The 23,463-nt window shown below is 35.0% G+C and overlaps 1 protein-coding gene across 1 annotated transcript in view; it reads right to left on the minus strand.

Moving 5' to 3' along the window:
• Positions 1-23,463, minus strand: part of CSTF3 (cleavage stimulation factor subunit 3) — a 70,176-nt gene that overhangs the window by 15,371 nt on the left and 31,342 nt on the right. Inside the window, exons 4-10 of the mRNA XM_082661263.1 lie at positions 5,566-5,598; positions 4,738-4,835; positions 3,499-3,565; positions 3,380-3,414; positions 3,169-3,295; positions 1,110-1,187; positions 156-318 (exon numbers count right to left, since the gene is read on the minus strand). Coding sequence (XP_082517389.1) covers positions 156-318; positions 1,110-1,187; positions 3,169-3,295; positions 3,380-3,414; positions 3,499-3,565; positions 4,738-4,835; positions 5,566-5,598 — 601 coding nt within the window. The remainder of the gene's footprint in view (positions 1-155; positions 319-1,109; positions 1,188-3,168; positions 3,296-3,379; positions 3,415-3,498; positions 3,566-4,737; positions 4,836-5,565; positions 5,599-23,463) is intronic.

Here is a 23,463-nt window from a genome sequence, read left to right on the forward strand (position 1 = left end):
GTGAACATGGAGACAGATCTATAGAAATTACTGAATCTGAAGAACATAAGAGAAAAAAAGACTGGGAGTAAAAAACAGCCTCAGTAACCTATGGGATAATATCAAGTGGCCTAACATACACATAATTGGAGTCCCAGAAGGGTTAGTCTTGTTACCTCTTTTAGTTATAAGAGTCTGATCTTCTGTACGAAGAGGGTTGCTCTTTTCCCACTGTATGTATTTCTTCCACATATCTACCTGCTGAGCTTCTTGAGGAGTATTCTGAGGAGGCACTGAGGGAGCATTGCGGTCCAAACCTTTCATTACTGTCTCATATTCCTAGACAACAAGTATTTAGAATTCTGTGGTAAGCTGAGGAACAACTCAGATGTATGAAATGGAGTTGATCTGTTTGGAATACTTTGTTCAAAATGCCTAGTTTTTCCAAATACTACTTTGTTAATATAACCTAAAAACTATTTAAGAGCAGGAATAAAGATAACAGAAGATTACCTACCCAAGAAGAGGTTCCCAGGACTGGGACAGAACAGCCCTGGGCCCTCTCTGGAGGTGATCTAGGAAGTCACTCTTCAGGACAGAGGAGTTGACAGATCAACATGACTGATGATCTGGTGGCACTGTTACTGCCACCTTTGGAGAAATGATCTGTCTTTTAAAATTTCAATAGTTCACAGTCTAGGCTATTTTCCCTAACTTCTAACAGTGTCAACGAATGGAAAGTTATGTACACAAGACAAAACTCGGTCCCTGAGAGCTATGTCATTAGACCACAGATTATTACAGTATTCGGATATGTATGAGCTGACAGGAGGGATGGATAACAACTACTTGATCAATTCTAAGTAGAACTTTGTCTCTATGACCTCTGTTTCTACATTTTAAAAAATAATTTCTTCCAAAATTGATTTATTCTATTTTGTCCTTTAACATGTCTGTAAAGAGGTATTTTGCTTCAAATAATCACCTGCTCAGACAACGTAATTAATTGTCATTAGTTAATACTGCTAATGATTGAAAATATTAAGAGTAATAACAGATAAAAAAAGCGCCTGTGTAAATAACATACTCACAACAAACAATATAGTAAGTGTCCTGATAGAATTCCATACCTTTGCTACCCGCCTAGCATTCATGTAATCCCTACTCCGATCTTCAATCATTTTTTTAGCTAAATGAATATTGATACCCTAAGGAAAATAAAAAGAAAAATGCATATTATTTGAAAATTAAATATATTTTAATGTTAGCATAATATAGTATATTCATTTGCTAAATTACTTTAAAGTGTTTAAGAGGCTTTTTGGTTAGTAAAATAAAGGTTTGATCACATTATACGCTTAAGAGATGAAGGAGGCTCTGCCTATGTGTTATGAGATGGCAGTAAGTTTCCATATGTCAGGAATTTCTAAAGAGAGGGAATGATTTGGAAAGGACCAATTATTTCACATAAAATTCTACTAATAAAGAATGATATACAGGACTTCCCTGGTGGCGCAGTGGTAAGAATCCATCCGCCTGCCAATGCAGGGGACATGGGTTCAAGTCCTGGTCTGGGAAGATCCCACATGCTGCAGAGCAACTAAGCCCGTGCACCACAACTACTGAGCCTGCGTGCCACAACTACTGAAGCCTGCATGCCTAAAGCCTGTGCTCCGCAACAAGAGAAGCCACCGCAATGAGAAGCCTGCGCACCGCAACGAAGAGTAGCCCCCGCTCACTGCAACTAGAGAAAGCCCGTGCACAGCATTGGAGACCCAATGCAGCCAAAAATAAATACATAAATAAAATAAATTTTAAAAAATAAATAAAAAATAGGGCTTCCCTGGTGGCGCAGTGGTTGAGAGTCCACCTGCCGATGCAGGGGACACGGGTTCGTGCCCCGGTCCGGGAAGATCCCACATGCTGCGGAGCGGCTGGGCCCGTGAGCCATGGCCGCTGAGCCTATGCGTCTGGAGCCTGTGCTCCACAACAGGAGAGGCCACAACAGTGAGAGGCCCGCGTAACGCAAAAAATAAAAAAATACAAATAAAATAAATAAATAAATAAATAATAAATGCAGAGGTAGCAAGGAGACATAAACATTATCATTCATGCCGAGTAGTTCTCAAAGAGTTGTCCAAAGCTTCCTGTTCCCCAAGACCCTTTCAGAGGATCCATAAGATCAAAACAATTTTCAAACAATACTAAGACATGATTCGCCTCTCTCACAAATATACAGTGGAGTTTTTCAGAAGCTACGTGACATTCAACAGCATAGCAGATAGAATTTAGAAGCAGATATGAAAATCTGTCTTCTATTAAGCTAAATACCAAAGAGATTTGCAAAACTATGAAATAATGCCACTCTTCTCACTGAATTTTTTCTTATTTTGGAAAATATTTGTTTTAATACTATTTATGTTAAAATATAAGGAGTCTACTACTGCAAATTTTAAATGAATTAATAAATATCTTGAAACTTTCTCAGTTTTAATTCCAATATGCTGAATATTCATAGGTAAAAGCCACATTAAAATTAAAAGTTCTTTGCGGTCTTTAATACTTTTTAAAATCCCAAGACCAAAATGTTTGAGAACCACTGCTCATGCCTATGAGGGAACAGTTTCAATACCCTACATAGTTCTTCCAAATCACAGTGGACATGTGAGGAACTTTCTTTTAAAGATAGAGCTTACTTGGCATGTATGTTTACATAATGGGCTTATTAGTTCAGTTTGTTAAATCATTTTCTTATGAGACAAAGATCTTGGACCACAGCCCTACATCTCACAATTACAAGGGAATAATCACATCACTGTAACCAGGTGAAAGAGGGGCATTGCAACTCATCATTACTACTAGAAAAGCAGTTCTAAAAAGGAACTGTTTCATAAGAGATCAGTGGCAACACGTGTGTGTATGACTGTGTGGATATGGTTTAGCACTGATTAAAAATGGTTTGGTAAGAATTATAATTCTCCCAGAGTATTCTCTAAAAATAACTCAACAGTAAAATGAGACTCTCGAAACATTAGGAATGGTTCTTTCATTACAATCAATATGAAAACAAACGTATGCAGCACTGATATCCAGATACCTGATATTAGAAAGGCTAGCCTCCACAAATCCACAGTGCATAAAAATTTAAATGGCTTGGTCATAATAATAAATTACTGTGGCCTAATTTACCTCTTCATACTTGTTATAGTCTCTCCACAGTTGTTCAATGTTGATCATGGGATTAACACAACCTCGTTGATAAACTCTTCGAACAGCTGTTATTCTCTGATTTTCTGCATAAGATCCAACAGCTTCCCTGGCATTGGGTAAGAAATGCCATCAATTAAATTATAGCTAAATCAACTGTTCACACAGAAAATAAAACTATAAAAATACTTACACGCCTTTTAAGAAATTGATGTAATCCACCCAAATCTAAGAAATAAAATAAAATGTTAGTATCTTTCTTAGTAGTTTCAAATTTTTTAAATGTATATATTAAAAAAAATTTAACTCTACCTGATAAGACATAATTTCCATTCCAATTTTATCCAGTGCAAAGTCATATGCTTGAGCCATTTTTTCTCTGAAATAAACGTGAAAGACATGTTTCTTATAGAAAAAATTGCATGTTATTAAAATGTATCTACAGCTAAAGCATAATCATGATTTCTGATCATATGATCAGAACAGCATTTAAACCGCTTATACAAACAAAATGTAAAGACATCTTTGCAAGTATAAAAACAAAATATAAAGACTAAGTTCTTTTGTGTTTAGCTTGTCAATGTCATTATGTACTTTGTTTCTTTTACCTACTACTTGTAAGCTTATCAAAGATAGAGGCCATGTTTTATTTATCTTTATATCATTTATTAATTTTTTAAGACTTTTTTTTGATGTGGACCATTTTTAAAGTCCTTATTGAATTTGTTACAATATTGCTTCTGTTTTATGTTTTGGTTTTTTGGCCACGCATGTGGGATCTTAGCTCCCCAACCAGGGATCAAACCTGCACCCCCTGCATTGGAAGGCAAAGTCTTAACCACTGGACCATCAGGGAAGTCCCCTCTTTATAGCCTTTAAATTGCCTAATCTTACATGTAGAAGATTCAAATGGGGAAATATCTGGTTCTTTGATTAAGAAGGTAAGTTATGTCTAAAGATCTATTAGCTCTGACATAAAATTTAGGGAGAAAGAACTTCTTCAGTGTAAGATAATAATAATGAAGAAAAGAAAAACAAAGATAGAATTCTGGTTATAGAAATAATCTGCCTATTTGTCATATACAAAAACAGCATTTGAGAAGGTCCATTATTTAGATTCAACAAAGATAGATAGGTGGGGGTAAGTCCTAGTGAGGAGGTCAACTATACAACAATACCATTGTCAAAGATGCCTTGGAATACTTAAGTAGCATATTACAATGTAACCTGCCAGGAGTGGTGCCATGACAAGTAATAAGATGCTTTTTATTAAAGTTTGTCAACAAGCCTGTCAACAAAGTGCTTTGGAGTTGCAAATGTACAGTGTTTCAATATAGAAGAGGGCTTGGATGATTCAATTCTCCAGAATAAATCTAATGCCAGTGGCTTTCTTTGAAGCATTTTTTTCCATGGTTTACTTACTTCTCAGAGAATCCTGACTTTTCAAATCTTAAGTTGCTTCACCCTCTGGAGTTAAGAGGTGTGAGTTTCTATGGGATTGACTGTGTGCCTCGGGATGACTTGCATTCTTAAGCTCCTGAGTTAACTTACTTGTAACTTGGTAGTTTACCCTTGGTTTCTCGGACATATGAAAGATAACACTTCCATAAGTCAATGTGCAAAACCTTCATAAGGCATCTCTGAAATAGCTGTAAATACAATAAAATATTATCAGAATCCACAGTTAAATAAATTTCACATGTACATAGCTGAAATGAAACATTAAAGAAACAAATTCAGCTCCTTTCATAAATTTATCTTCTTACAAATAGATGTCAAATAACAACTCCCTCTATTTTGTTTAGATAATCAAAATCATTCTCATAATTTTGGTCAGCAGAGTCTAATTATTTTCTTTTCCAAAATTTTATTTTATTTTTAAAAATTTATTTATTTTTTTATTTTTGTGTTGGGTCTTCATTGCTGCGTGCAGGCTTTCTCTAGCTGCAGTGAGCAGGGTTACTCTTTGTTGCCGTGCACAGGCTTCTCATTGAGGTGGCTTCTCTTGTTGCAGAGCACAGGCTCTAGGCACACAGGCTTCAGTAGTTGTGGCTCACGGGCTGTAGAGCACAGGCTCAGTAGTTGTGGCACACACAGGCTTAGGTGCTCCGTGGCATGTGGGATCTTCCCAGACCAGAGCTCGAACCTGTGCCCCCTGCATTGGCAGGCGGATTCTTAACCACTGTGCCACCAGGGAATTCCCCCAAGATTTTATTATGAACAGTTTCAAGCATACAAAAGGGCTGAATAAGTACAATGAACTCCTATATAATCACTAGCTAGATTCAACAATTGTTAACATTTTACTGTATTTGCCTTATATACGTTAAGTCCTAAATTAAACTTCAGCATACATTCAAAATATTTAAGAGGACTCACCTTTTCGACCTTGTCATAATTTTTAGCTTTAATCTGCAGAGAAACAGAGAAAAATATAGAATTAACACCATTCTTTTTAGAGTACTATCACTATCTCTGAGTGTTTTGATTAAGCTTGTAAATTCATTTCTACACTTTCCTATTTAATTCTGCCTTTTGAAAATAACAAATAGAAGTTTGAACCCAATATGGATAATATGCATTATAAATATGCCTTACATAAATTAATTCTATACGGAAAAATTTTTATAAGCTCATTTATGTTGAACTTTTGTGAATTTAAAATTTTATAAAACAGTCACAAAATGAATAAATATAAACAAGGCATACTTGAATAGGGCTTTAAGTATCTAATGAAGACAAACTTAAAGCTTTATTTTCCCTGAATAGCTACTACTAGAACAATCTGAGTAGGGTAGCAAAAAAGATTTGTGAATTTTGACTACAAATAAATTTTAATCACTCAGTCAATTTACTATACTCCAGGCGCTGTGCTAGGCACTGGGGCTACCACAGTGAACAAAACATGCATAGTCTGCCTATGTCCTCATAGAGCTTACAATTTTACAGGGAAAACAAGTGTCAAGATGGGGGAACTACAGGCTGCTATGGGAGCATTTAGGAGGAGCATAAAACTCAGACTTATGGGGTTGCAAAAGATGTCCTGGAAGAAGTGAAGATGTTAAGAATGAGGTGTGAGGTCAGAATGGCTATCATCAAAAAGTCTACAAACAATAAATGCTGGAGACGATGTGGAGAAAAGGGAACCCTCCTACACTGTTGGTGGGAATGTAAATTGGTGCAGCCACTATGGAGGACAGTATGGAGGTTCCCTTAAAAATTAAAAATAGGGCTTCCCTGGTGGCGCAGTGGTTGAGAGTCCGCCTGCCGATGCAGGGGACACGGGTTCATGCCCCGGTCTGGGAGGATCCCACATGCCGCAGAGCGGATAGGCCCGTGAGCCATGGCCGCTAGGCCTGCGCGTCCGGAGCCTGTGCTCCACAACGGGAGAGACCACAACAGTGAGAGGCCCGCGTACCGCAAAAAAAAAAAAAAAAAAAAAAAAAAAAAACATTAAAAATAGAGCTACCATATGATCCAGCAATCCCACTCCTGAGCATGTATCTGGAAAAGACGAAAACTCTAATTTGAAAAGGTACATGTACCCTAATGTTCACAGCAGCACTATTTACAATAGTCAAGACATAGGAGCAACCCAAGTGTCTAACAAGAAACAAATGGCTTAAGAAGATGTGGTATATATATATATACAATGGTATATTACTCAGCCATAAAAAAGAATGAAATATTGCCATTTGCAGCAACATGGATGAACCTAGAGAATATACTAAGTGAAGTAAGTCAGAGAAAGACAAATATTATATATCACTTATATGTGGAATCTAAAAAATAATACAAATGAATCTATATACAAAACAGAAACAGATTCAGAGACATAGAAAACAGACTTATGATTACCAAAGGGGAAAGGGAAGGGGAAAGGGATAAATCAGGAGTATGGGATTAACAGATACAAGTTACTATACATAAAATAGATAAGCAATAAGGATTTACTGTATAGCACAAGAAACTATATTCAATATCTTATAATAACATATTATAGAAAATAATCTGAAATGTATACACACACACACACACACACACACACACACACACACACACACTTTGCTGTACGCTTGAAACTAACACAATATTGTAAGTCAATTCAATTTTAATTAAAAACAGAGTTGTTAGACTGGTAAAGAAAGGGAGGAGTTATTCCAGGCAGAAGGAGTTGCATGTGCGAAGACAAAGGTTAAATAAATACTATTAGAATTCCCTTTTTTTGAGTATTTTCATCAGAAGGTAGGTGGGGTTAGTTATCCAATTGTGATATATCAGCAAATCTTTGTATCAGCTTGATAGGTGAATAATTTGACTGCTTAGAGAAACCTTGGCTTGTGGTCCTTTTCAATCAGTAGTATAGATAAATTTTCCCACTGCTTTCTGGCTTAAGGTGAGGCAGATCGGAACTCTGGTAACAGGCTCTTTTTCTTTTGCTGATTACTTGCTCTTTCTCTCTGTAACTTGTAAGATTTCACCCTTGATCTTCAGAGTTCATAAACTGTAACAGGATTTGCTTAAATATAGGTCTTTGCTCTTTGAGGCAGTTTAGTCAAGGCTCTGGAGTCAAATCTCTTGGGTTCACTTTTTGACTATACACTTAACCATTTTTCCTCTTCTGAATTAGGGGGGATAATAGTACCTATTTTGTAGGGCTATTGTAAGGACTCAATGAGTTAATAAATGGAAAGCCCTTAGAACACTGCCTAGCAGAGTGAGAACTTAGTAATTGACATTTATTATTACCATGAATTCTGCCAAGGACTCAGCATGCCCTTTGAAGCTAGTCGTGTCTTTCAGCTCGAGACTCTTCCTGTTTTTTAAATTATTGCCTCTCTTCAATCTGTTCCTTTTTTTTCCTTATTGAACTCCTATTATACACATTAGGTCTACTTCTTCTATCCTCAAAATCTGTTATTTTTACCCTTTCTTTGCCTTTTGGCTCTAAGTTTAAAAATACTTCTTCCGGGCTTCCCTGGTGGCACAGTGGTTGAGAGTCCACCTGCCGATGCAGGGAACACGGGTTCATACCCCGGTCCGGGAAGATCCCACATGCCGCAGAGCGGCTGGGCCCTTGAGCCATGGCTGCTGAGCCTGCGCGTCCAGAGCCTGTGTTCTGCAACAGGAGAGGCCACAACAGTGAGAGGCCCGCGTACCGCAAAAACAAACAAACAAAAAACCAAGAAACTTCTTCCACTAGATTCTCTAGGCCACAAATTTAAGTCTCCATGTTATCATTTTCCTCCAGTTGACCTATTGCTGTAGTCGGTTCAAAAATAATGGCTTTTGGCGCCAGAGGTTTTTTTATTTTTTTAAATACTGCACTTTCAATCTCACTGTGCTCCTATTATTTTGTTCAAGTTATTTTCTCTCTCCTCTAGCAGCTCTATTTTGCTGGGGGCCTGTCCCAACAGCTTGTTTATATTCCTTTCTTGTTGCTGGCTCCTTAGATATGCAGTTATTTCTTCCATCTATTCCCTGAGCTCAGAGTTGGCAGTCCCAGTGTTGTAGTTGACCCTTCTCTACCACGAGAGCTGTGTAGCAGGTGTAAACAGCAAGTTGGCTGTTGGTAGTCTTCTGACAAAAAAACAGAGAAATCTTTGCTCAAGAGTAGGGAGGACTCAGCCTGCCAGTGTGGCTCTTTTTTGGTTTCCTGGAGGCCAGGCTGATGTCAACATTCCTCTGGGGCAGAAAGACAGTGGAAGGGTGCCAAGTATTTCTGAGTCAGTTTTTTATTCTTTGTCCTAGGCACTCCACCAGCCCTGTTCTTCGAGACTGCAATAGAATCTGAGGTTTCCTTGCATCCAGCTGCTTGGCTCAGTAAATAGGTTGAGTTGAGAGTAGAAGTGAAGTAAGACAAATTCAAGTCACCAGATTCCCAAGTGTAGATGACAGATTATATACAGTTCTTACAACTGGCCAGGAAAACCGAAACTATTCTTTGGGAAAATTGGCAAAGAATATGAATAGGCAATTCCTAGAAAAGAAAATGTAAATGGTTAAAAATAATAAGTGTTAAAAATAACACTGTTGGTGGGAATGTAAACTTGTGCAACCGCTGTAGAAAACAGTATGGAGTTTTCTCAAAAAACTAAAAATAGAATCATATGATCAGAAATTCCACTCCTGGGTATATATATCCAAAAAAACTAAAAATACTAATTTGAAAATATACATGCACCCCAATGTTCATAGCAGCATTATTTATAATTGCCAAGATATGTATGCAACCTAAGTGTCCATCAACAGAATGGATAAAGAAGATGTGGTAAATATATACAATGGAATACCACTCATTCATGAAAAAGAACAAAATTTTGCCATTTACAGCAACATGGATGGACTTGGAGGGCATTATACTAAGTGAAATAAGACAGAGAAGGACAAATACTGTATGATATCACTTACATGTGGAATCTAAAAAATACAACAAACCAGTGAATATAACAAAAAAGAAGCAGACTCACAGATATAGAGAACAAACTAGTAGTTACCAGTGAGGAGAGGGAAGAGGGGGAGGGGCAATATAGGGGTAGGGGATTAAGAGGTACAAACTATTAGGTACAAAACAAGCTACAAGGATATAGTTACAACATGGGGAATATAGCCAATATTTTATAATAATTATAAATGGAGTATAATCTTAAAAATTGTGAATCACTATATTGTACACCTGTAACTTATATAACATTGTAAGCAACTATACTTCAATAAAAATAAATGCCTCCATTTAAAGCCCATTATATATATATATATATATACATACATACACACAATTTTGCAAAGATTACTAGAACTTGCTCATATCTTATCTATTACATTAAAAGTAATGTTATGTAAGTTTAAATAACAGGGGTCTTAAAAAATTATCTTTAGGGAATTCCCTGGTGGTCTAGTCGTTAGGACTCCACTTCCACTGCAGGGGGCGTGGGTTCCATCCCTGGTCAGGGAATTAAGATCCCTCAGGCCACAGGCCATGGCCAAATACAAACAAACAAAAAATTATTTTTAGTCTTTGGTTCTCTAACTTGCAAACAATCATCTCAGGTGATTGTTAAAAATGTAGATTTCTGGCTTTTATAAACAGGAATCCTAAGCTATCCTAATGCGAAAAAGTTTTTAAGTGGTTGGAAATATACCAAAAAATGAACAATTTATATGTTAGTGTGATGGAATGATTGTTTTTTCCAAAGCTTCTAATAACACGGTATATTATTTTTGTAATTAAAAAAAATCATTCCAAGAAAAAATTTAGGATAATTTTAATATTTATCCTTCGATATATCTATTTATCATCAAAATTTGTCATACAACTGCAATATGAATGAATCATTTGAATTTTACCAAAATATGAAAAGTTGTGGTGGAGAAAAAGGACTAAATTTTAAAAAATTGTCAGCTGGGAATTTCCTGGCAGTCCAGTGGTTAGGACGCCTCGTTCTCACTGGGTTTGGTCCTTGGTCAGGGAACTAGGGTCCCACCAGCCACGTGGCCAGGCCAAAAAAATAAGAGAAAATAAAAAATAAAATTGTCAACTTCCTAATATTTTCATTTTATAAAGGGAGAAGACAGTTGGAATTCTAGCAAGATTAATTAAACTTTAAATTTAATTAAATTCAAATGACTAGTTATTTGGGGGAGAGTGAAAACAAGTATAACACTGAACAAACACAGATCTGTTCCTAACTTTTGAACACTTCCTATGTCTAGTTGTTTGTTAACTTCCACAATTACTTCCCAAGCATTAACTAAACATTGTCTTTTGAAACTAAAACTATCCTCTGGGCAGTTATTGGAACTAATGATCATTTACAGTAGATTATTTAATTTTTAAAAGTAAACATTGTCAGAAAAGTCTAAAAAAACCTGTGGTAATGTTCATTTATAACATAGTTTAGATTAGCTATACCTTTTACCTGGAACATTTTTATATGAAGATCTAAAGAAGCCACAATATTTCACTGCTCAAAAATAAGTTTTTCATAGCTGCTGTTAAGAACATATTTTAATATTTCATTGAACAATTTATAAAATGGCAGTATAAATGTCTATAATTATCGCTAGCATTTTTCTTATCAGAGAAATAAACCTCTACATATCAACAGCATTTTGGCTGATTTCCTCAAATTCATTTTTTTTTTCTTATGATATAGCTTGGGGAAAATAACCCCACCAAATCCCATAACATCAGAACTTTTTAATGTTATTTTTTAAATTATCAAGTATAAGAATAATTAATAAGCAACTGTATAATTTATTTTGAATGGTTCAAAAATACATTTGACAAGTGACCCCAACTGGCAAGATGACTCTAGAGAGGAAAGTAAATTAGCAAACCAATCTAAAGAAAAAGTAAGTCTCTATATATTTTGTTTAGGTTTTCACATAATAACCATTTGGGGCAAGTCCATACTTGTGTTTTAAGACACTACTGGTCCACACAGCAGAGGCAGAGCTAGGCCCCATCTCAAGCGAGTTAACATGGCAGTTGCTTAGGACAAATGTGATGAATAACTGAATTAATCATAAACCCGCATTCTTAATTTGTCCCCTACATCTTTTCTACTCTAAAGCACAGCACATGCGCTTTCGTGGAATTTAGGACAACCAATTTAAATTAAGTTTGAGCTGCAGAAGCTGCCTGATTCTGCTTCTCTTATTATCCAAAAAGCTCAGCCCCAATCCTGAAACCTGAAAGCAAATGGAATCCTAAATACAAACCCCATCTTCCATTAATTTACTCTTTTTCACTACTCTTTTCTGTTTTCAATCCGCTATGCCTTGGAAATTATGTCTTAGAAAATTACAAAATGTAAGCAGATTTAATGAATTTGGGAAACATTGAGGAATGAACTCTAAGATCAAACAACAGATTTTTAAGTTGCCAGAGAAGCTGCAGAAAATTTTCCTTTCCACCCAGTCCCAATTTTAAAGTAAAGGTATCAGGAGAGGAGTATCTGCCAGTAAATTCATTTTTATTCAACAAATAATTGTGTGCCTATGTGGCAGGCTCTTTTCTATCTCTAGAGATACAGTGGTGGATTAAACTAAGTTTTATAGTTCATGGAGTTATATTTTAGTGAGGGAGTCAGATAAATAAACTAGGTAGTTTAAAATGTTTGCTTATCTATGCTTCCTAATTTTTCCTATAATATACTGTACTATTTCCATAATTTTCCTATTAAATGTAGTTATAAATCTATGCCTACATACACATACACGGATTTACATTTAACAGATTGGCCAAAACCATGTTGTTGTCCCATAAATTTCCAGTTCCTCAAGGTACTTAAAATGTGCACAGAAATAACATGTTAAATATGAGTGTAAAGTATAGACCATTTATAGTCTCAGTATGATTGACATTAAAATGTGCTAATCAAAAATATGATTATCTTCAGTTTTGGATTAAATTTATGTTCATTTTGATTCTTTGTACTAACCAAATTACGTATTAATTAATCTACTTTTCTGAACCAACTAAAAAGTATTTGTAGCATGTTTAGGATTTACCAAGTAGATATGGGAATATGGACCTGAACTCTATCAAAGAGCTTATAATCTAGTTAGAATCATAAAATTATTGGAAAGAACACAGGACTAAATTTAAATTATTTTCTACTTGTGCCATGTCTTATAAAATCCAGAGGAACAGGCGTTCCATGCAAATTAGAGTTACCAAGGAAAAGTTTTATTGTTCAGATGGAATCCTGGCCATTAATGAGAAAAAGTTTCTGTAAATTCGTGAAATAACATGAGTTTCTGTAGAACAGTGAAAACACTCACACAAGAAAGAATAGGTATTAGGAAAATAGGTTAGCTAATTTTGGTGGAGGTCCATTACAGGAGGCCTAAAAAGCCAAGCAGAGTTTAAATCTGATACACAAAAATTGGCTATCACACAATAAGGAAAGTACAGAAACTATGGCTCATCTGTGTGTGGGCGGGGGCGGTTTGAGGGGGTAAAGGTAGGAAAGAAGACAGAGGTGGCTTTCAGTGCCATGGAATGAGGCAAGCAGCCACTAGCTGAGAGAATAGCTAAGAGGCTGTTGCTATCATCCTTAAGTGGGATAATAGCGGCCTGGGCTTGGGAGAGGGAGAACAGGGAGAGCAAAACAGTAATATAGAGCAAAAAACAATAGTCATTTTTTCATGGGAACGAAAATGGAAAATGTTATAGTAGTTGCTGCTCAATAAAGTTTACTTTTTATTACATTTGCGATGACCATAAATTCAGGTAGAAACTGTTTACAGTTAGGAGATAAGGTATTGGTTTTCAAATAAGACAGTGGGATTAAAGATGTACATTTGAGTCACTTGTTTAAAAAAAATTTATATATACCTAGAGCATGTAATACCTAAGGCATTAAGTATATTCTCTGAAGAAGAGAATACACAGACAAGCAAAGATTAATTTCTCAAAAATTATCCATTATTCAGGCAGAGAAAAGGAAAAGAACTCCAAAGAGTACTTGAGATAAGAGAAAAAGGATAAAAATCACATCAGAGAAGTCAAAGACCATTATAAGAAAAAGACGTGGTGGATGGTGGGATAGGCCACAGGTCAAAAGGAACTCTGGGTATAGGAAAGATCCATGGATCTGAAAATAAGAAAATTATTGCTTATCTATTACAAATTTAAATTTAAAAGCTGAAACAATTCAACTTCTTAGAAGTTGAAATCAATGACAAAATACTGCTAATACCAACAGCATTTATTAAATACTTAAGGTATGTAAGCACTACTCTAAGAGTTTATATGTATTAACTCATTCAATCCTTAGAACAACACTCAAGTAAAGTTACTATTATTATTTACTACTTAAAGATGACAAAACTGAGGAAGGTTTAGTAAGTTGCCCAATATTGCACAACTGAGCTCGTAGCTATTACACTACATTGCTCTTTAGCAAGATATAGGTATGAGGATGTTCATTGAAAGAGTGCTTGTGGTAGAGAAAAGCCTGGAAACTTAAAAGACCAAAGGCAGACTGACTAAATAAATTATGCTTTGTCTAAACAATGGAATGGATTATGCATATATACATAAAACTTTAACATAATGATGTATATTTATAATACTGAATGGAAATATGTCCACAATATATTTTTTAAAGGAAGTGGAATTTTAAAATTGGGCACACATTTGGTATGTTTATCCAGTCTACTTATCCTCCTCATCCCACCCCCTCTGTGTCTCTATCTAGAGTGCAAGAGACATAAACTCAGGAGAAATGCACGCAAAACTGTTAGCCAAAACTGTTATCACTGAGAGAATAGAGAATTTTTCTGTCTCAGTTATTTCTGTGACAGATTTTATTTCTATAACACAATTTCACAGCAGCAAAGAGAAATGGGTTTTTGTTTTTTTAAAAGAAAAGAAAGAAAATCATAGCTGACTTGGGTCAGTAAATTCCTCTTCTGAGTAATTCGTTGGTATTTTTCTCTGGTTATAAACATCTCCATTTAAAACTCATTCTTAAATGCTCTCAAATCCTCAGCCAGGCCTACCAAGCTGAAACAGTTATTAAGTAATTGCTAGCAAATCAGGCAAAATTAATTTCAACCAAGAATGTCAAAGGTAAAACTCTGACCTAAATTTGATTTTGTCCCAATTTATAGGGCATCTGTCAACAATCCTCACTTGACATTTATAGACTCAGCCTATTTCACTTAATGTCTAAACTCTTTGCTCCCAGTAAACACACTTTGTAAACACCAGGCCAAATCATTACTTTTCAAAAATAATCTGCAAACTCTGAATAAGAAAAACAGAGCAGGATATTTCACTTTTTGAGAAGTGAGTAGTTTGTTCTAAAGTATCAAAACATCACTCATCTTCATGGCTCCATTGGTTTTGCTACTCTAGCCCCCCTACAACCCCCCCCATGCGACCTCAACATCGATGTATGACATAGATTTTCTTTCTAAATGGTAAATTAAAGTTGAGAATGAGAAATGTGTACAATCGTTTGAGATCCTCGAGCTACCAGAAATGTCAAGAGAACCAAGTTTATAAGCCACTGATCTTGAAAATGGAATCAGTTCTGTACTGCACAACCGGGGAAGTGCTCAGGTAGGTGTGCTGATTCACTTCTCTTAAAAGCCTAATATCAGTTTATTTCTTTCACATCCATTTATAGTCTTCTCGAGCCTGCTACCTTAATTTTTAGCTTTTATGAATTGTTCACTTAACAAAATAAAAATGCTTCCAGGCAAACTTAAAATATTATTCAATACTATAATTTCTCTAAGATTACTACGTGAACTTTATACATTGCCTTAGAAAGTATCTCACTCTACTCTCATTTTGCTGAGTTAATCTCCCATTAGTATAGTCACACAACTTTTTAACATGTAGTGAAAATTTTTAGAGTAGAAAACCATTTACAATTCTTTCATCTTTCACAATACTTCTCACTGCATATTGAGAATTGCTATTTTTAAAAAATTAACAACTGAATTATCATTGGGCAAAAGCCTTATTTTAATCACTCCTCTGATCATTCTAGTTTCATAAATCAAGATAATTTCTTTCCCATTTTGATAGATTCCTATCAGAATATCAATTTGCTTGCCTAATTTTCAGTGGCATCAACTGGCACCATAAGTTGTTTTTTTTTTTTTTGCGGTACGCGGGCCTCTCACTGTTGTTGCAGGCTCAGCGGCCGTGGCTCACGGGCCTAGCCGCTCCGCGGGATGTGGGATCTTCCCGGACCAGGGCACGAACCCGTGTCTCCTGCATCGGCTGGCGGACTCTCAACCACTGCGCCACCAGGGAAGCCCCATCATAAGTTTTTCTATGCATTTCTTTGTTACTAATTCTGTGTACACTTTAATACTGCTGAATCAACATGTATACTAGATACATAATATCATGGGTAACGCTTCATCTCTAGCTTTTCTTAAAACCACTTTTCAAAAACAGGATTAAACTTCTACAATGAAGTGGATATAAATCCAGTGGATTACATTTCTCTACTTTTTGAGCAACTTGCCTACTCTTCCAGTATTTCCCTATCAACATAGACTTATGAATGATGATTTCCTCATTCTATGAAAATTACAGTACATTCATTCCTGAGACTAAAATATTATGTTTTTTTCAATGCTGCTTTTCAAATACTCTTTAGTTCAGAAATTACAATCACATTCTGTAACTCTGCCTTTGATGCCCTTTTAATTTTATCCAAGAAGTTAAAACCTACACCTGTATTTTATGATCCAATTCCAGTTTTCTCAATCTTCTAAGCATAGTTTATTTCTATTTTGTTAACGAAATAACCTAATTTCAGGTTCCCTTTAAAAAATATTAAATAATCTCCTAATCATCTTTCTCACCAAAATTGTACATTTATTTAATCTTTTTTCTCCCTACTCTTGTGCAAACTATACATTGGCCATTTTTACTGAAATTCTGAAGCAATTAAAAAATATCATGACCTGAAATTTTTGAAAGATGATGTCAGCAACCTTTGATAGTGAAATAATCAAGTCTAAAGGATAAATGTAAAGAAGTTATAAATGTGTAAAGATATTTAAGTAAAATTGTATTTATGTTAGTTTCTCATAAAGCAAAAACTGGAAACTATATGAATGCACAACAATAAAGGCCTGGTTAAAAAGCATATATCTAGGGCTTCCCTGGTGGTGCAGTGGTTAAGAATCCGCCTGCCAGTGCAGGCGACATGGGTTAAATCCCTGGTCCGGTTAGATCCCACATGCTGCGGAGCAGCTAAGCCTGTGCGCCACAACTACTGAGCCTGTGCTCTAGAGCCGGCGTGCCACAACTACTGAAGCCCACGTGCCTAGAGCCCGTGCTCCGCAACAAGGGAAGCCACCGCAAGGAGAAGCCCGCGCACCGCAACAAAGAGTAGCCCCCGCTCGCCGCAACTAGAGAAAGCCCAGGCACAGCAACGAAGACCAAGCACAGCCAAAAAAAAAAAAAAAATTATTTAAAAAACAAAGCATATATCTAAAATGAACTACTTTGGCATATTTAAAAGTGATTTTGTATAATAAACAACACAAAATATGCTATCATGTAAAAAACTTAAGTTACAAAAAAGTTTAAAGATTTTATAGATAGCTACATCTAGAAAGGCTAAGTGGTGAAAGTGGGAATACGGATGTTTCTTCTCTTTATGCTTACATTTTTCTAATTTTTCTGCAATAAACATATATTACTCTTTCAAATAATATTTTCCTTTATCAGTGCAAATGTAAAAATGTAAAACGTGTAAGTTTTATAGAAAGCTCATTATAAGTTCTGTAATTCTTGTTAAAACATTAACTATAAAAACCTCACTTCAGTAAAAAGATTTAAAAAGAATGCTAAGAATTATACTGTCATACAATTCACAATGAAATAACAATGGATAGGGACTGATTAAAACTCTAATATGTACTTTGAAAACAGATTTCACATGGTTTAGATAATTCCATGCAAACACCCAAATCAATTTTATTTTTCATTAATTCTTTTGAATGAAAACATGGTTTTCATTTCCCATGTAACACTGCTTTAAATACCTACTTAAAAGATGAGAAGTTGGAATTTTGAAAGTGGAGGTTTAAATAGGTAGACATAGCTAACAAATTATCTTCATGAAAAGCAAAGAAAAAATTCAGGTAAAAATTATTAAACTCCAGAAGAATCAGTAAGACTGAGACATGAATCTTCTTCCTCTATGGTAGACATGCTCCAAAACTGAAACTTTGGCTCTATTTTAATGGGTTAAGTCCTACTTTGAAATGTTAAGTACTACCTCCAGAATGTTTATTAAATAATCTAATAGATACTTAAATTTTAAAACTTTTTCCCTAACTTTGTAAGTTCCTAAGTACATTTATTTAAAGGCTTATCAAGAAAGCATGCACTATGTTCTCTGGAATTTGTTTTATATAGTTTGAAATGTTTGGTTTATATTTCACTTTTTATCTCCTCCAGACATATGTTTGTGATGACATTTTCCAAAGTGGTATCACCTAAAGTAAAGAATTAAGTCCAAATTCTATATAGAACACTGCCATTAAGGTTTCAGTAGACAAGATTGCAATAAAGATTATATTGGAATTCCCTCCTTGTGCTGTGACAGAAATGCAAAGAAAGTTGAAGGGGAAAAAAACCTGAAGAGCAAGCTCTGGATCAAGATGCTGTTACTTTAGCTGGTAAATGAAGTCTGGAGGAAGGCTCCTATAATCTAATAAACACATGCCCATTCTTAATAATGGATCCTAATATACAGGTCTGATTTTGTCCAGGCTTTGTGTAACAGGTTAGTGGGGATGTCAGATTATTGAAAGCTGTGACATGTAAAAAATAACAGGAAAATAAAAAATTTCCTAATACTGCTTCTCAAAGAAGTCGAACTCCTAACAGCCCTTTCCCAATCACTCCCTAAACCTAAAGGAAGACAGGACAGGGACAAGACCATTGCTCTATCCTCCTTCCCACATTCCCTCATTATCTCACAATATGCACACAATACTCTAAGGATGGACTTTCAAATTGCTACAGTTGAGATACATTGCTGGATAGGAGGGCATGCATGTTCGAAAACCAGATTTTATGAAGTATTTACCTGACCATTGAGAAAACTAGTTTAAAAATATTTAATGTTAAATAAGTAGTACAAATATAATCCTTACACATAAGACTCACTTCAAAGGGAGCTCTTTATCATTCTTGAAAGATGGCTTCATGATTTTGATGCCTACTATTTTCAGTGACACTGAATAGCTCAAGAAAATCTGTACTGTGAATCAAGATTTTCCTTCAAAAATATAGGCAAATCAACTTAAGGGAAAAAATATATAACTAGCAACAGAAATATACACTTATAAAATCTACTTAAAACTATTATTATTACATATGGGTATTCAAGTCTCCTCATATATTTCTAATGCTGAGTTGCAAGAATATAAAAAGTTCAAGACATGTATGAGAAAAATAATTTGCAAACGTAATACTTAAGTGGGAAATTATAGAGTTGATCAACTATATGAAAATCTAAGCACAAAACATTTGAAAGAAAATTATTTAAAGCAACTCATGAACACCAAAGTAACAAATGAAAGTATTGGTCTTTCACCTCAGAGAGCATATTTATCATTCCTTCCAGTCTGATACTGAGAAAAACAACATAAACAATAAAGATAACATACTATTTAAATGCTATATTAAAATTACCTGAACTTATAAATAGCAAATCATGCTAAAGTTAAGTTTCCCTTAAGTCCCCTAATGTATAATGTTCCTGCAAATAAGAAAAAACAAAACAGAAAAATGGAATAAGGAGATCAAGTCTCAAAAAAAGAAATCTAAAGGGACTTTAAATGTATAAAAACAGGTTCAATCTCATACATAAGAGAAATGTAAATCACAACCATACTGATATTATAATTGTTTACCTATGAATACTGGCAAAAATTTTAAAGTATAATAATATATTGAATTAACAAGTTGTGAGGAAGTGTACTTTCAATATCAAGGATTATTAATGGGATTTCAAATTATTACAACCTCTGTGGAAGGCAATTTGGTTAAAAAAAATCCCTCATACTCTTTGATCCAGCAATTCCTCATCTAGGAATAACCTAGATATATTTACAGATGGAAATGACATGTACACATATATTCAATGCAGTAATGTTTGTAATAAAACAAGTTTGGGAGGAACCTAAATGTCCTTCAGCAGAAGACAGATTAAACAAAATAAGGAATAAGTACTTGTAAAAAAAAAAATACACACTCTCTAAAATTTACTTTGTTAAGCAAAAAAGAAAAACAGCAAGGTATAAAACAAAACCTAAGAGGCAACTGTTCATGTAAAAGGAGAGGAAAAAAATAAGCTGAACATTTTCCACTGGGGAGGGGAATTGGGTGACTCAAGGATGGATAGATGAAAAACTTTTCCCTGTAGGTCCCTTTCATATCTTGGGTTTTTGAACCATATTTTAAAATATACAAATATGTATTTTAAAACTCTTTAGATAATATATAACCTTTTGGGGCTTCTCTCATGTTTAAACATATTTCTGTATTTAACCATCAATTCTTAAAAAAAATCCAAATACTTTAAAAATGTATACAAGTAATAGAACATGTATTATGCATACAGATATTAAGATGTATAATATTGTTAAACTATTTAATTCACAGTATTTTTTAAGGCAAAGGATTTTTGCAACATCTAAATACCTAGTAGAGTTTAAGCATTTGCAAAAGAAACAGTCAACCATAACACAAACTGATAAAACAAAGTACAGAAGTACTACCATAAAATTTTAACTTACTTAGATAATTTTCAAACCTAAAAATGGATGTTAACTAATGGAACAAGACATTGATGTCACTCAAGATTACTTAAAGTGTTTTATAAAGTATTTATAACATTTAATAATAAGATTATTAAAGTAATATAGATGGGTAAAAATCTGAAAGTCAACATTTACTTTAACAAACTGTTGCATGCTGGGAAGACTGGACAGCTACATGTAAAAGAATGAAATTAGAACACTCCCTAACACCATACACAAAAATAAACTCAAAATGGATTAGAGACCTAAATGTAAGACCGGACACTATAAAACTCTTAGAGGAAAACATAGGAAGAACACTCTTTGACATAAATCACAGCAAGATCTTTTTTGATCCACCTCCTACAGTAATGGAAATAAAAACAAAAATAAACAAATGGGACCTAATGAAACTTCAAAGCTTTTGCACAGCAAAGGAAACCATAAACAAGACGAAAAGACAACCCTCAGAATGGGAGAAAATATTTGCAAACGAATCAATGGACAAAGGATTAATTTCCAAAATACATGAACAGCTCATGCAGCTCAATATTAAAAAAACAAACAACCCAATCCAAAAATGGGCAGAAGACCTAAATAGACATTTCTCCAAAGAAGACATACAGATGGCCAAACAGCACATGAAAAGCTGCTCAACATCACTAATTATTAGAGAAATGCAAATCAAAACTACAATGAGGTATCACCTCACACCAATTAGAATAGGCATGATCAGAAAATCTACAAACAACAAATGCTGGAGAAGGTGTGGAGAAAACGGAACATTCTTGCACTGTTGGTGGTAATGTAAATTGATACAGCCACTATGGAGAACAGTATGGAGGGTCCTTAAAAAACTAAAAATAGAATTACCATATGACCCAGCAATCCCACTACTGGGTATATACCCTGAGAAAACCATAATTCAAAAAGACCCATGCACCCCAGTGTTCACTGCAGCACTATTAACAATAGCCAGGTCATGGAAGCAACCTAAATGCCCATCGACAGACGAATGGCTAAAGAAGATGTGGTACATATACACAATGGAATATTACTCAGCCATAAAAAGGAACAAAATTGGGTCATTTGTAGAGACGTGGATGGATCTAGAGACTGTCATACAGAGTGCAGTAAGTCAGAAAGAGAAAAAATATCATATATTAACACATATATGTGGAACCTAGAAAAATGGTACAGATGAACCAGTTTGCAGGGCAGAAATTGAGACACAGATGTAGAGAACAAACGTATGGACACCAAGGGGGAAAATGGCAGGGGGGTGGTGGTGGTGGTGTGATGAATTGGGCGATTGGGATTGACATGTATACACTGATGTGTATAAAACTGCTGACTAATAAGGACCTGCTGTATAAAAAAATAAATTACTTTAAAAATTAAAAAAACAAAAAATCTGTTGCATGCCACAATCTTTATAAACTTCTGGCACTAAACCAATCAAATAAGATTTACCAATTTATAAATTAAAATAAAAATAAAATTCATAATCATTTTCCTCAAAAAAACGAAGGTAAAAATATAACATGAATTACAATTCTAACAAAAGTCCTTTCATCTATGAGAACTTTCATTGGAAAAGAATGACTTTGGAGGGAGAATCTTATTAAGAAAAATATTGAGTAATCCAGTGGATACTACCGAAACAAGAATATTCTTTATATACGTATATATTTATTTTACTTTGAGGAAGTTATATACTATAATGGGAAATGTCAAAAAATACATATGTGGCCTCTTGCCTTCTGAGATGGCCCACACTCTGCCTGTGGAGTGTATTTCTCTAAATAAACCCACTTTTTACCTATCAAAAAAAATACATATTTAACTTTGACAATGTTATTTTATTGACCTCACCTATAATGTCTTTGTTCACCCCCATAAGGATTTTTCTCCTGCGTATAGAACTTTTGACAGGTTTGTTTAAGTAAACTGAGGAGGCAATTCCATTGTCTTCTGGCTTCTACTGTTGCTCTTGGGAAGCTGTCAACCTAACTGCCATTCGTTTGAAGGCCATTTGTCCTTTTGTTTCCAGCTGCTTCTGAAATGGGTTTGGTTTTCATTGTTTTTCTGTAGTTTCATTCTGTGTCTACATGGGAATTTTTCTTTTTTTAATCCTGTTTGGGCTTCATTAAGCATCCTGAATCTGCTGAATTCATTTAATCACCCTAAAAAAAATTCTTAGTATTTATCTCTTCAAATTGTGCTTCTGCCCAATCTCTCTCCTCTACTTCTGGAACTTCAGTTAGACACATTTTCACTCTATCCGTTGTGGCCTTAATCCTTTCATATTTCCTATGTCATTGTTTCTTTAAACTCCAATCTGGATTTCTTCAATTCTCCAATTCTCTCTTCACCTGTGTCTAATCTGTTATTAACCTAATTCCATCTTAATTCTAGTCTTTGAAGTCTTTGCAGACCTGTTTCTGCTGTATCTGTTTTTTTTACGATTAGTTTTTAACAAGCAAACTCCTTTTCCTTAGAAAAATATTCGTGGATATTCTTCTGTGGCTTAGGATGAAGGTGCATTCCTCCAGAAAAAGTCTGAGAAAGATTATCAGGCACCTAGTAGCATAATACAGGTTGAGGCCACCTTACATGCATGGTTCAAAAAATTTTTTAACCACCCAAGTGATGTTTATTTGGACCACAAATCCATGTAAGTGCCAACTTGTTGAAACATCCCAGGACTTCCCCATTCTGCTCTGCTCAGGACCACACCAACTTTCCTCAGTCTTCTAGGGTTAATAAGGCAGCACAGATTTATTTCTGGTTCACTGTCATCCTGAGTATTACCTACACACAGCTTTAGAGGAAGAGAGTGTCCTGTTGGGCAAGACTTGGGCTTTGACTTTTGCTTCCTGAACTCCTATAAGCATTTGAAATTGAAGCTCAAGTTCTCCCAGTTTGACAAAGGCTCTTAGGGTAAAAACAGTTTAGGAACTCAGCTTATCT

The sequence above is a fragment of the Grampus griseus genome (genome assembly GCF_964374135.1).
Source record: "Grampus griseus genome assembly, chromosome: 8".
NCBI lineage: Eukaryota > Metazoa > Chordata > Mammalia > Artiodactyla > Delphinidae > Grampus > Grampus griseus.